We start from the raw sequence: 15,272 nt of genomic DNA on the forward strand, positions 1-15,272 counted from the left end.
TAAGAGCGTTCCCACTGACTTTTATGTACACCATGCCAGGGTTTGTAAGTGTATGTAAGCCTTCCTTATTTTTTTTTGTTTTGTTTTTTTTTGGGGGGGGGGTTGTTTTTTTGGGTTTTTTCTTCATTTATTTATTTTTGGATGTACATTATAATATATTTTGAATTCTGTGTAGATTACATCATGTTCACCACCCGAAAACTAATTACAGTCCATCCCCTCACATGTGAGCTTAATAATGAGACCAACTAGAAAACTAACAATGTACAAACTCACGATTGCTTTTGCAGCTACCTGAATACTCCCTAAAAATCTGTGACAAGTTATCCACAAAGAATTCTAAGTTTCATGACTGTTGTCAAGAGAAAACACCCATGGATGTTTTTGTGTGCACTTACTTCATGCCAGCTGCCCAATCACCTGAGCTTCCAGACGTTGAGTTGCCCACAAATAAAGATGTTTGTGATAAAGGAAATACCAAACCCATCGATCAGTAAGTAGAGTTGATCCCAGCAAATCTTTTTCTTAACAGTATCAATATTTGCTAGCATTAAATGACAAATTAAATGGAAAGAAATGATAAGTCTTTATCTGTTTTCATCCACCTACAAAGGAACTAAAATATACCATGGGTTGCATACACCATGAGTACGCATAGATTACGAGTAAAATATAAGTATATGCATACTCATGGTGTAAAAATATTGCACAAATAGGTTGAATTAACAGATCAGAAAAGTAAATTACCAATATTAGAGAGCTGAATTTAGACTGAAATTCTTATTTACATTTGTCTAAACACTCATTGTTTTTATAAATGCATAGACAGCAACAGGATAAGATGGAAGAATTTACACAAATCAACTTTTACAGAAAGCCACTTAAGGTCCCTACTTGATGCTTTGTTTGGGGTTCATTGTATTATAGTTGCACAAAGGACCGTTTCATATGCATTTGACATGTTTATGTGTAATATATACAGATGTATATATAATACACAGTTTTAATTCAGTATTAACTAGTAACGATAGCTTCAAAGCAACCATTAACTTGCATTTCAATGAGAATCTTGTTTTCAATCTAAAACTGTTGATTTAGAGTCAGTTTTAGCTGAATCTTTTATTTTTACTTAGGATGCAGAAGCCAGGTGTTCGGCCTTTATAATAGATGTCAAATTTCAAAACATGACATGTATACACAAATCTACGCAGGTTAAAGTGTTACCTTCCTTCTCTCTCATGCCAGGTACATATTTGAACTAAGTGCGAGGACTCATATTCCAGAAGTATTCCTCAGTAAAATACTTGACTCAACCCTGAAAAACCTTGATGAATGCTGCCACTCTGAAGACTCTACCGCCTGTTTGAATGCTAAGGTACAATTTGCTACATTTTCTTTACCAACCTGGTGTAGATCAAGGGTTGGCAAACTGCAGCTCACGGGCCAGATCTGGCCCGGTGGCTGTGTTTGCATGGCCTGTTGGCTAAGAATGATCTTACATTTTTAACTGATTTTTAAAAAAAAGAATATTTCATGACACATGAAAATTAGGAAATTCATTTCAGTATTCACAAAATTTCATTGGAACACATTCATACTCATTGTTTATGGCAGCTTTTGTGCCATATTGGCAGAGTTGAATAGTACCAACAGAGACTATACATAGCTTACAAAGCCTAAAATATTTACTACCTGGCCTTATGTAGAAAATGTTTGCCAATATCTGGTGTAGATAATAAACATTCATGCTGAAACATTACAAGGAATTCTGATTTAACACCTCCTGGAACAGTGTTTTAAGACAAATAATTTTGTTATGAAATTATTTTTTCTTACAGGGCCCTCAACTGAAGAAGGAACTATCCTCTTTCATCGGCAAGGGACAAGAACTATGTGCAGATTATTCAGAAAACACATTTACTGAGTACAAGAAAAAGTAAGGGACTTATTCTGGTTGTTTCCTCCAAATTTATCAATAATTTCAGCCTGGTATTGTGATTTGAAAGCATAATTGAAAACTTAAGATGTGCTAAGGGGGTAATAAAAAAAGAAGGTGTAATTAAGCAAGTTTTTAAAAGTAGTCAGAATCTAATATCTGTGTGAGAAGAAATAGTTCTTTTCTGGGGAAAAAAAATGTCACGTATATCTGATAAGAGGTCAATTAGAATACAGCCACAAAAATATAAATTACAACATCTGCGGGGACTTGATTCAAAAAGACAAAATTAGCTCATACTCTACCAACATTCTTACCCCAAAGCTATCTGTAGATGTCACTGTACATAACTGAGAAATTATAAAACTGCCAAAAAATGTTCTCTAACTTCACAACACATTATCTAACAAGACAACCCAAACTTCCAGAAAAGTGTAGTATCACCTATCGCCAACACGTATTCTCTATAAATTGGAAATAGAAAGGTTAAATCAATCGTGTTGTACAATGGTCATTTTTCTCAAGTAAAAGAAGAAAGCATTTCTTTATAAATAGGTGTTAACACTAAAGTAATAGGCCATAATAATGAAAGAAGTCTTACCAGGTTCCTGGAAAATGTTGAGAAGACCATGTCATTCTCAACTTCGCTAAGTGAATTTCTTAGACCCATTTCAAATGATCTTGAACAATATAAGCCTCAAGTAATCACAAATAGAACTGCACAAAAAGACGATTCTAAAGAATCCCCAAACCAGGACATCTCTTTCAATGACCCCCATGGAGTCTACCTTAACAAAGCTCTAAAAGAAAATGAAAAACTGTGAAAGCCTAGGTTCAAAATAGTTATTTTCCGGTTATCAGAAAATTAATTGTATAATTAATAGGCTATTATGGAGGCAGTATAGAATAATATTAAACAGATAATGCAAGACTAAGTTCTCTGCCAACAGTTTTGAACTCCAGGATCGCAGGGGGCAGTTGAGTGATAATTTGTATAATCTCAATACATTAAAAATGTCAATGTAGTAGAATTGACATTTAGGGTTATAAAATTAAAGAAGATTGAGATTATTGAGTCCAAGTATCTTAAATCTCATCCCCCCTTCCCCCGCCCCATCCTCTGAGTTCCTTCTGGTATGACTAGCTTTCTCTCCCCTCCGGACCCACTCATTTCATTAACGCCTTTATGAGCAAACTGGTTCCCCTTTCCCGCTTGTCACTTCCCAGCATCTACCTTTGCCAACTCCAACTCCAGTTAAATTCGGGTCTCTTCTACCTCCCATTGCCTATTACTGGGCTGGCAAGTATTCTTGGAGAAAGTCATAAAACCAGGCTGAGTTGTCCATTATGAGGGTAGAGAGTTACCAAGATCATAATTCAAACTTGGAAAGAATCAAGAGAATTCAAGTCCTAGCACCATCTTGAAAGTGAGATGGAGAGCTGGTTAAGAGTAGAGCTAAAAACAAGAGCCAAAGATTCCTGACCTTGTTTCAGTGTTTTCCAGCCCATCTAGCTGAGAAGTAGGCAAACTGAGGGGGAAAACTGTATAAAATATGAGAGAAGAAAAAAAGCATTATGGCGACGTGAAGTCCTCTAATGGAAATCTGCATTAAGGAGCTTGAAATCTACAACTCGAGGGAAGATGAAACGTCAGAGAAAATAGAAGTCATTCGAGTTGATATAACTGAGTGAATGAAAGGAGAAAGACTGGAATAAAAATCAGCAGCAATTTGTACGTTTGCTTCCACCATCTTAAAAGAGGCGTAGATTTTACTTCCTAATCGCAAATTGAGTCACGAAAAATCATTCCACAGATACGGAATTTTCTTGAGGGGCAAATATTTCTGTTCTCATTTTCTATTGTAAAAGATCTGAAGCAACTCTCATGTTGCATTACAAATGTTTATAAAGTACATTTAGTAAAATCTTATTTTAAAAAATTCTCTTTCAGACTGGCAGAGCGATTACGAGCAAAATTGCCTGATGCTGCAGCCACGGAACTCGAAGAGCTAGTTGGCAAGCGCTCAGACTTTGCCTCCAAGTGCTGTTCCATAAACTCACCTCCACTCTACTGTGATTCTGAGGTGAGAAAATTTGACCCTCCACTTATCACTGCTCGATGTTTCAAGAACTTACTCATTTCTTTCTTGTTATTGAAATGCCAGCATGTGGCAGACTTCCTGGTGTTATTAATAACTTTGTTGTCTTTACAATGAAAGTAAGAAAAATGACTGTTTCCATGTTATGCTAATTTAAAAGCAAATTAAGACAGTTACAAAACTTATGAAATTTTACACTTTTAAGAAACAAAACTGTGAATACAGGCAGCAAAGTATAGTGCAGTGTTTTTCAAACTGCAGATTGTAACCTATTAACAGTTTTAAATGAAAGAGAAAAATAAGAATATATTAGAAATATTAGTTCATCTCACATAGTGAGTAAATATTTTGTGAAAATTTTATTTCATATATGCATATGTGTGTATATAGGTATTAGTAGGTAGATTGATAATAGATACTTTTAGAAAAGTGAATACCGTATCTTCTATCTTAATTGTAAAAATTATTAAATTTTGTTTTAACATAAAAAGAAATGCAACTTCATTACTAAAGGTCACACAAATGTTTCTTTACGATAACAGTTATTTTCTAAAAGTTAAAAAAAGATTAATATTAAAATGTTGGAGTCATTTTTAATTGCAAGTTTCCCTTTTAGACTCTATCAATTGGTTTCCAACTCTGAAAGATAAAGAAATTAGAATTCATATTTTCCAATTTCCCCCACCACTTCTTTTAATTTGTTGGTTCTTGGGTTCATCTTTCTTTAAATGTGATTCTCCCTTCTCTCCAGGTCCCATCTTCCCCTCATTCTGTTTCCCACCTCCCTGCTCCCCAACTTCTCTGTCCTCCTCTCTCCCATTTCTCTTCCCCTTCCCCCCTCCTCCTATCTTACTCTCTCTCTCTTAAGTGTATTGCATAGTTGCCAGATAATTTATTTTTTTACCTTGTGCATAAGACAGGCAGTTCCAGCCAGACCTTTTATTTTCTGATAGTAGGTGAATTAGTATATCCCTTTTACCACATCTGAGCCTATTGGTTTTCTCTTATAAACCACAGTATGAGGCTGGTACTTCATGTTCTATCTTTGTGTAGACTGAAGGTGTGAAGGAGGGGAGGAGAGCCTAGTTTAGACTGTGTGGGTCCATCATTAGTAGACTTGATCTCTGCTGTCTCTATGATTTTGTTATATATCCCATATCAGCATTTTGTCCACCCAGTCAGTATCTATCCTACTCAATGGGGAGATGTTTTGCTGGCCTTTTGGGGATATATTCAGCCCATTTGTTCAGATCCTCCATCTGACCTGTAACTCTCCAACCATCATCACAATTATTTAGAAGAGTCAAACATAAGGACAATTCTTCATTCTACCTTACTGCTTATTTGGAGATATTAATGCAATTCCAAGAATTTTGTTGTCTTACCCATTCCATTTCTGGAATAGTGAGTCAGGGTTAAGAACAACTCTATGCCATATCAAAATATTTTCTTCCTTTGCCCACTTCTTTCTGATATTAAGTTGTATCCTTTCCCTATGCTGGTGGTGGCCGAGACTTCTTTGACTGGATTTTATTATTGTTTATTTTGTCATGTGTTGGGGAAGAAGCATTTATGATACATTTTTGATCCATAATTTTTTGTATATAAAAGAACTGTAATATAAAAGGCAATACCACTTAGGCTAATAATTAAATGCTAATTTAGAAGTCCTTTTCTATAAGTTAAAGAACCTCCCCCGCCCTCTAAGAATTCACATGAGTTTTTATCCATTAAACCACGAAAGCAACAAAGCCTTGTTTCATTTTATTAGTCTATTATTTTTCTATTCTATTTCTATTATTTATTATCCTATTACAGCATTTTTGAAAATATCCAAGAACCTAACTTTAAAAAAAATCACAAAAATTTAAATGTGGTCAAAAGACTATAAAGATCATCTAATGTAATTTTTCACTCAGTTAATTCCTTCCAGAGATCTTTCAGCCTCCATATAAATACCTGTAGTCAATTTATTTTCTTCTAGAGGTAGCCTATTTCATTGCCAGGTAGCTTCACTTATGAGAATACTTTCCTACAAATTAAGCCACGATATTCCCCCTCATAATTTCTGCTGAGTCTAGTCTGGTTTTTTCCAAATAGAAAATGTCTATTCTCTGTTCTCAATAGCAGCTCTGTTATACTTGCAGTGACTTTTTAAATTAGGCTATGTAGAGTATTTTTTAAAGTTTTTGGCTGTATCAATTCTCTTAATCATTCAGTGAAGTTTGGTTTATTTTTTACTGTATAGTGCACTGCCTAAAAAAGTTTTAATCAGTTTGAGAAACTGAGCCATACCATTTAGTTCATTTTTCTTTATTCTGATTCCTCTGCCAATTTCTACATTTATACACTAGTTCCATACCTATTTGCTAATCTTGTTTGTAACAATTTATAAAGTCAGAATTCCAGATGAAATGAGTTCAATAAAATAAATGGCTATTGTTTAAATTCTGCTGAGAAATATATCATGTTTATCTTTTATCAAAATTCAAACCAGCTAAAGTTCTAAACATAAAAACTGGAAGAGCCGAAGTATTAGAGTGTTTGGGTCATTATCAGGATTAAAACATTTAACATAAAACAATTCAACTGAGTAGTTCCTCCCTTTACTACCAATTTGCTTTTGGTAATATAACAGCTGAATTTAGGTTGCTTGATCCCACAAAAATAAAATCATCTTACCCAGAAATTATTTTCTGCCAGCAGCATTTGCTTTGCGGGTCTAATTTAGTCATTAAGAACAAAAGTCTAACTTTTTTTTACATCCTCTCAAAAATATCACCTTTGTAAAACAGTTCCACAACCCCTTTGTTATGTTTCTCCAGCTACACCCTTTCCTTTTGACATCATACAAGACAAACAGCTTTATGCACAAAAACCCCTGCTACCTTCAAGCCTGTTACTTTTCATTTCTTTGAGTTGCTTTGCAGTATATTTTTCATTATAACATATCACCATTTAAAAACTTTGTTATTTTCAACTACAATGGTGAGAAGGCAGGTTTGTAACTTTCTATTTTCTTGCTTTACAACCAGTAAATTCACAGCCGTGCTGCTGCTGAGTAGCCAATCTTCCAGTAATTGCTACAGCGGGAGAGGAATGGAGTTGTCGAGATACTTGTGCACATTTGATTCTTTAGGGCACTCGGAGATTAGACCCTCTGCTGATTCTATTAGCCTTTTTGATTGTCTTTCTACATTGATTTCATAGCGAGGTAAACCAGCTCACCTCTACTTTCTGACTTCATGTTAGGGCAAAATCTGGTAGAACTGCATTCACTTTCATTCTCAATGCTTAGTATGAATATTTGTCCCACTTATCCTATAAAATCTGGATTATAATTTATCATCAAGCAAATATAGGACAAGGAGATCTAACAGCTTTTACCTTAAAAAGTAATGCCCATCCATTATATTCACTCCAAGTCATTTACATCCAAGGATCTCTCTGTCTCTCTCTGTCATTCTAAATATACTTGGCACAGCTGCTGGAAGAGTGGCAAAGCTTCTGAACCATGCTAGCATTTCATTATGTGGTGATCTACCCTCACTCTCACCCTGATCTTGAAATGACCAGGAAATAGAATAACCAATAATTTTCTTTTGGCTTTACCATGGCACTCTCAGAACTGGTTTGGTTTTTTCAATTCCATAGAGGCTCGGTGACTGCAGAAAAACTTACAGTTGCAAAGTTTGACTTGAAATTTTTTTTCTCTTCATCATCATTCAGGCCGGGCATCCCTATTCACTCTTCTGAGAACTCCTTACTATGCTTCCTCTAAGATGTCCTAACAGAGTGGGAGTGGGCATCAACTATAATTTCCCCAAGTATTCAGAAAGCCACTGTTATATGCTGGAGTTGATCATTAAAATCTTGAAAACATAGAGATGAATGCAAATAGCCAAGAGGGAGCTGGGCAAAAAGGAGACTGACTCTCTCTCCTCCTCTTTTATCACCTCGTCCCTCCCCTTCTTTCTTTGTCTCTCATACTTCAAGAAAAACTGGCATCTCCACTGTAGTTTTTATCTCTCTCAATATAACTGGATTTTATGATTCTTAATATCATAACCAGCATTTATTAAGCCATTACTATATGTTAAGTAGAATATTAACACCCTTATATGTATGTGTTTATAGAATAAACTAAAGCAATTCTAAATGTTAAGTACCATTTTAATTCTCCTTTTACAGACGAGTTGAATGAGATGATTTTCCTAACATCATGTGACCTCTGTATAAATTTATTCCGTATGAATCTGTCATTCTCACTCCATCTCATTGTCAGAATTCAGCCCTAATTTAGCTAATAAAAAAAGCAAAGTATTGATAGCAAAAGACTGTTAACTATTGGTTGAAAATCCAAAATTATTGTTCAGATAGCAAAAATGATACCAGGTCAGTAGTGTCACCCTGAATTCCCTTCATCCCGCTTCCTTGGAATCTTCCTCCCTTATTTATACTCTTCTTTTGCTTCAACATTTCCTTTTTACTAGCTCTGTCTAATTTAAAGATACTTATCTCCTTACCTTAAAAAAATAAGACATTTTTGCCTATCAGCTATTTTTCTCTAGCTATTTTTCTTTCTTCTCCCCTTACAGCCAAGATTCTTGAAAGAGTAGTATGCACTCTCCTTCCTTACACGTACTGTTAATTCCTCAACTCTTTGCAGTAAGGCTTCTGGTGGTACCACACCACTAATGACAAGGTCACACTGACAATCTCCTTCTTGCTAAATCTAATAAACATTTTTCAGTCCTTATCTTACCAGCCTTCTCCACAAAACACCTCATACCCACAATCATTCCTTCCTTCTTGAAACAATTTCTTTGTCATCTGTGGTATTATATTCTACTTTTTGTCCTTCAATGATTCTTCCCTTCTTGTGCTGTTTCACATTGTTCTCTTCCTCCAGCCATTCCTTAGATTTCTGTGTTTTCCAGAGTTTTCTCCTGGGTCTTTTTCACTTTTCATGACACTACATTTTCTCCAAGCGTTCTCATCCATGGACATGCTTTTAATCTCCAAATCTCTATCTCCAGCCAGGATCTCTTCCCTCAGTCCCAAACTTTTTATCCAACTGTTTATGGGGCTCTCTTGTTCCACAAGAAATTCAAACAACATGCCCAAAATCTTCCCCTTAAAACCTCCTTTTGTATTTCCTAAATTTACGAACATCACTACCATTAACCCATTGTCCAAGATAAAAACAGTGATCCTTGATTTCTCCTTTTTCCATACACATTCAAGTTCCAGATACTATCAATTCTAACTCCTCAATACCTCTCAATTTCCCCATCTACCTTCTTCTACATTAGTGGTACTTAAATTTAGGCAATCTTTTACCTGGGTTGTTACCTCTCAATTGGTCTCCAGTCATCATCCAGTGCCTCACATCCAATCCTGTCTCTAAACTGATGTCAAAATAACCTTTGTAAAAGACAAAATGGTTAACATATTCTTCTAATTCTTCTCCATTGCTTCTAAATTGAAGTCCTTTTTTTTGTTTTTTCTTTTTTTTTCAAATCAAAAGAGAGTTTGGACCTTTGATTTCCTCTCCAGTCTGATCTCTACTTGTTCCTCCTGCTTTGGTTCTCCCAAACTACTTGCAGTTTTTCAAGTACATTAAACTTGCTCTTACCTCAAGGTTTTTGCACATAATGACTCATCCTGGATTGCCGTATCCTCACTCCGTAATCTGGCTGTATCTTTCATCAAGCTTCCGGATTCAATTTAGACATCACCTCTGGGAATCCTTCCCTGGCACTCAGGCTCTTCTGTTGTCCCTTTATAGTCTATGTACACCCAATAATTAACACATTAACTACTGTCATTTTTTTTCCTTGTCTGCTTTTCCTAGAACACTGTAAACTCTTCAAGGGCAGGGATAGTGAAAACGAATATGAAGGATGGCCAATAAAAAGTTTAATACAGAACTGCATTTTGACAAAAATCATTTCCTCTAAACAGGGTTCAGATTTTGATGTAACTTCTGCATGATAGTAGTCTACAAATAAAATACTTTGTGAACTAAATAACAGTCTTTTTTCATTTCAGATTGATGCTGAAATGAAAAATTCTCCGTAGTCTTGATGCATGTGTATTGTCTTAGGTAAGTATTGTTTTTAAAGGCAGCAAAGATTTGTACTATATATTTTAAAAATCATAGAATGGAAAGGAGACTTCCAAATTATTTATTCTAACATTGTCTATGGAAACTCATTTTACAGATTAGAATATTAAGTATCTGGAAAAGTCAAGGAGTTTACACGAGTATACACAACCAACTTCTAACACATCTAGGCTTAGAATCCAAGTCCCCAGCCTGGTACTGTATTCATTATAACCTCACATCTGAGATAGAGACCATTTCAGGGCTTCTGATGCATACAATAGAAAAAAGAAATGAGTTTAAAGACAGAATCCATCAAGTCTTAAAGAGACCCCAGCAGTGTTCTTAGGAGGAAAGAGTCATTCTTCAAATTGAAGCAAAACTATTGAAATATTACCATTTGCTTCTTTCAGATATTACCTTTTCACCCATTTAAAAATGCCTGAGGAAGATATTAAGAACATGAAATAGTTTAGACAGAACTTAAACTTAAGGTGACCTCAACTCTGCACATTTCAAAAACATTTTCTCTCCAGATTTAATTGTATTCATTTTAAAGATATTACTTCTACGATTTAAAAGTGACAAAAACAATGATTTTGGTTTATCTCAGATCTTAATTGAACTGAGGCTTTTCAGTGATGTAAAATTTTTATTTTTCTGATTTATTGACAACTTTCCACAAAATAATATGGAAGCAAAAGCCATTGACTAATGAAATTAAATCATTTCACTATATTCAAGCTTTCAACTATCAACTATTTGAATTAACTGAAACAGGAAGAAAGAAAATTAACACTGAGAGGCAGAACAATGGGGGTGGGTCAAGGAAACTCATTTTTGGAATCACCCAATCTGGATTAGAATCCCCACTCCAGCTATCTTTGTGAATTTGAGCAAGTTATTTATCCCTAGAGTTCAGTTAGTTCCATAACAAGAAAGTTACAATGTCTACCTCTCAGCTTTGTTGTAATGATTAAGTGAGATGATGGTGTATATAAAATGCCTAGAAAACAGTAGCAGTAATACTTGTAACGTTGCTGCCTCTTCAACTACTACTAACAACATGAGCCTAAACTAAAGCAAGTTTCCTTGCCTATATATTCTCATGCTTTGGCATGTAGCTATTATGTCCTAAAGGGAAAGTAAGTTCCTTGAATAATTTCTGGGGGAAAAATTGTCACACCTGAAACTAATATGTCAATTATACTTCAAAAAAAATTAAAAGCCAAGTTACTTGCAATGTAAGTATTCTAGAGTTAAAAATAATATCTGGTCTCTGCTAAGCTATTCCTATTTCCTTATTTAAATTAATCTAGTCTTCCTATATCTCAACTGTCATGTAATCTCCATATAGGTAAAATTCTAATACACAGCAGTTACCTCACCTCCCATCCTTCAAGATACCTTAAGCTTTAATTAGAATTAAGGTTATTTGGAAAGCTATGTGATAACTTTGCCTTCGAGTTTGTTTTCACTGGACTATGTTACTCTTTAGCAACTCAGAGTGCATTTTCTGGGTGTCTCACGTAGATTCTTTCAGGCTCTGGGAGCACAAATTGAATTAGAAGAGGGTTATCCTAATAAAGGGGGAAGCAATACTAATTTGATGGAGTAAGCTTTTTTTTAACCTAACAATTTTCAGAAATACTTCTAATGCTAAGTTAATAGGTGAACTCAGTTTTTTTCAGTGACAGATTAATGAAGATTCCAATATACTGACATTTTCTGGTTCATAGTCATTATCTTCATCTTCTATAGAAATTTTTATCATTTCTCCTGTATTAGTCAACATTTGTCTTTGGCCTTTAATTAGTCCTTCAATTTCTCCATCACCTAATTAGCCACCCAAACATGTTGATTGTCTGGAAGGAAGCCCTAAAAAATCACTCACATATTCCTTCCATAGATTTCAACACCATGCATTTACTCTTTTGATCTCAATTTTATCCACTGCCTCTTTATTATAATCACAATCTGCAATGATAAAGGGCTACCAACACTGTTATATTATGAATAGTCATGTGGCTTTGAAAGAGCAAGTTATACCTTGCTCACAAGATTGTAGGACTAGGACACTTGATATCCAGAAAGGATGCCACAACCTAAATGTTTTATTAGGTTTCCAGAACACAGCTAGCAGATTGTGGTTCTTGGGTTCCAGGGAGAATTCTGTACCTCTATAGGACAACTCTGGATTCATTCCATTGTCAGCAGCATTGCCCAATAACAACACAGTCCCAGTCAGGAGCTGCTCTGGATCCAGGACTTGATTTAATGATTCCAGTCTACGTAGTGAGAACTTTTTCCCCAGATAGGCTAGTCTTTTTATCATATTTTAAATTTCTCTAGAATATATCCATTTTCTTCTATGATTTTTCTCTTACTCTAAAAGGTAAGCTCTCCAGTGGCAGAAGTGGCACATACCGTTTACTGTGAAGCACTTCCTAGAACTATTAAAACAACTTTGGCTTGCTATGTATTTATTTTCAAAGAAATTTGAACAAGTTGTAGAAGCTGAAGCCTTTGTCTCAAGGTGTTCCCATCCTTAGGTACCCCTACAATTCATGTCTTCCATCAACAGTTTGATGGTATTTCATTCTTAACTAAAGTCTTATTATAAATCTGAGTTGTCGTCTTGACAGTTATTGGTCTCCTTGATCCATTTCTTTCTTCAAGCACCAAAATGGATCATGGCCACATTTGCATGCCCCATTGGAGAGGAAATTACTGTCTCTTAATAATCTCACAAAGCCAGCTGTCTTTTTTTCCTTCAGCTTTTGAAAGAATTAGTGTTCCCTGGGTGGCTAACAGATAAAGAAGTTGGCTCAGCCTGCAGAATCAAGTTGGATAGAAAACACTACTAGAATCACACTCAGCACAGCCAGGTGCTTATACTACAAGAGAAACACGAGTAGGGAAGCACAGACGTGTCTCCCATCTCATCCTCATTCCAAGGCATAAATGCACTGAAGACAATGAAAGATGGAATTTCTTACACTGTGCAAAGAGAATTGTGCAAATATAATTCTGCTGTAGTGTTTTGGAAAAGAGAGGAAAAAAACATCAAAGAGGAGACACATTTGCTTCATTACCAAGTAGAAGATGACTTCATATAAACAGTGCTGGGGCCAGCCCTGTGGCGTGGTGTTTAGGTTTGCACACTCTGCTTCGGCAGTCCAGGGTCTGTGGGCTCAGATCCTGGATGCAGACCTACACACTGCTCATCAAGCCACGCTGTGGTGGCATCCCACATACAAAATAGAGGAAGATTGGCACAGATGTTAGCTCAGCGACAATCTTCCTCACTAGGAAAAAAAAAACCCACTCTGTGTTTCACTAAAATAACAACTACTGAGCTATTATCTCCATCCCACGGTTGGGAGTCTCACGTGTAATTGGTTGCTACTTTTGCTCTGGCAGGGATTGTTCATTCTCACATTCTACAATTCTCAGAAAGTTACATACATCAGTTCAAAGAAAAAAAAACTGTAGGATGCACCTTGGCATAACAACAGTGATGACTTTATATGCAGGTTTGGGGAATTTCTTGTGTTTTTTATTTTGGACCCGTCAGGTGAGCCATAGTGGATGTATAGGTCATGTTACACAGGTTTATCTTTTTTTTTTTTTTTTACTGAGGAAGTTTCACCCTGAGCTAACATCTGCCGCCAATCTTCCTCTTTTTGTATGTGAGCTGCCACCACGGCCTGGCCACTGACAGACCAGTGATGTAGGTCGGCACCTGGGAACCAAACCCAGGCCACTGAAGCGGAGCACACCAAACTTAACCACTAGGCCACCGGGGCTAGCCCTAGACAGATTGATCTTTTTTTTTTTTTAAAGATTTTATTTTTTTCCTTTTTCAAAGCCCCCCGGTACATAGTTGTATATTCTTCGTTGTGGGTCCTTCTAGTTGTGGCATGTGGGACGCTGCCTCTGCGTGGTTTGATGAGCAGTGCCACGTCTGCACCCAGGATTCGAACCAATGAAACACTGGGCCGCCTGCAGCAGAGCGCACGAACTTAACCACTCGGCCACGGGGCCAGCCCCTTAATCTTTAAACATAAAAATAACTTGATCTTATATGAATCTGTTGAGCAGTATTATGATTGTTATCCATGAACTCTACTTTTCTAACACCTATTTCCATTATTCTCATAGAACTAGACCTGGAATCACCCTGGGAATGACATCTGATGACTTAACCTGAGTAAACTCAGAGCTCCTGGGGAGACAACTAGGATACTCCTGCTTTTTATCACCTACAATATCTTAATACAATGATAAGTATGATGATTTGGTATCGAAATAAACTGAAATATAATGCAAACCATAAATGCTACTGAGGATGATTTACAACGTTGCTCTTCAGCCCTGTTCCTGTGATTTTTCACAAAGATACTACAGTAGGCAGTTTCAACCTCACAAGCCCCTGCTTTTTTCTAGAACTCTGCTGTGTCTAAAAGATTCACAACATTAAGCATCCACTCTACAATTCCCAGCACACTAAGCTCCATTCCTTGATTGCTTCTCTGGCTTAATAGGTGCCATTAAGGAAAAGTTAGCCAGCTTCCACCACAAAGAGCCTAAGATAGCTCACTTCTTAAAAAAAAAAAAAAGAGAGAGAGAGAGAGAAAAGGAACCTCCTAAGAATAAATTCTTGCTCCCAGCTACAAGTCATATGGCATTAATTAGACAATATCTGCCTTGCAAAAAGAAAATCTTTGTGACCTGAACAAGTTTATTTTTGCTAAAGATGACTCTTCAGAGCACTTTGAGTCAAAGTTCTGAAAACATCACGATTTTAGCTTAATTAAATTTACCCCTATATACACTATGTAGGATAGTCTCTCTCTGTGCTTTCTTTTCCCAGGGAAAATAAAGGTATTTTAACTCAACATGTTTTGCTTTGAAAGAAAGATCGTATTTTCAGATTAAATACCTCTCAAGCCAATACAAGCCAAGGGAAACCTTCTATATTTATTTTCAATTGCCTCAAGGAATTTGAATTCATCACATAGCAGAGGTAGAGTTATAAGGTAGAGATGAGGCACATTTTACAGCAAATGTAACTGGGGCCACATTAAGCAAAATCATCCCTAGTTATTCCTTAAGATTCCAAGTC

General features: G+C 36.0%; 1 protein-coding gene across 1 annotated transcript in view; it reads left to right on the forward strand.

Moving 5' to 3' along the window:
• Nucleotides 1-14,484, forward strand: part of GC (GC vitamin D binding protein) — a 34,867-nt gene extending 20,383 nt beyond the window's left edge. Inside the window, exons 8-13 of the mRNA XM_001489350.4 lie at nt 291-493; nt 1,246-1,375; nt 1,839-1,936; nt 3,888-4,020; nt 10,090-10,144; nt 14,309-14,484. Of these exons, the coding sequence (XP_001489400.1) occupies nt 291-493; nt 1,246-1,375; nt 1,839-1,936; nt 3,888-4,020; nt 10,090-10,119 (594 nt within the window). The 3' untranslated portion in view covers nt 10,120-10,144; nt 14,309-14,484. The remainder of the gene's footprint in view (nt 1-290; nt 494-1,245; nt 1,376-1,838; nt 1,937-3,887; nt 4,021-10,089; nt 10,145-14,308) is intronic.
• Nucleotides 14,485-15,272: the final 788 nt, after the last annotated feature.

The sequence above is a fragment of the Equus caballus genome, chromosome 3 (genome assembly GCF_041296265.1).
Source record: "Equus caballus isolate H_3958 breed thoroughbred chromosome 3, TB-T2T, whole genome shotgun sequence".
Taxonomy (NCBI): domain Eukaryota; kingdom Metazoa; phylum Chordata; class Mammalia; order Perissodactyla; family Equidae; genus Equus; species Equus caballus.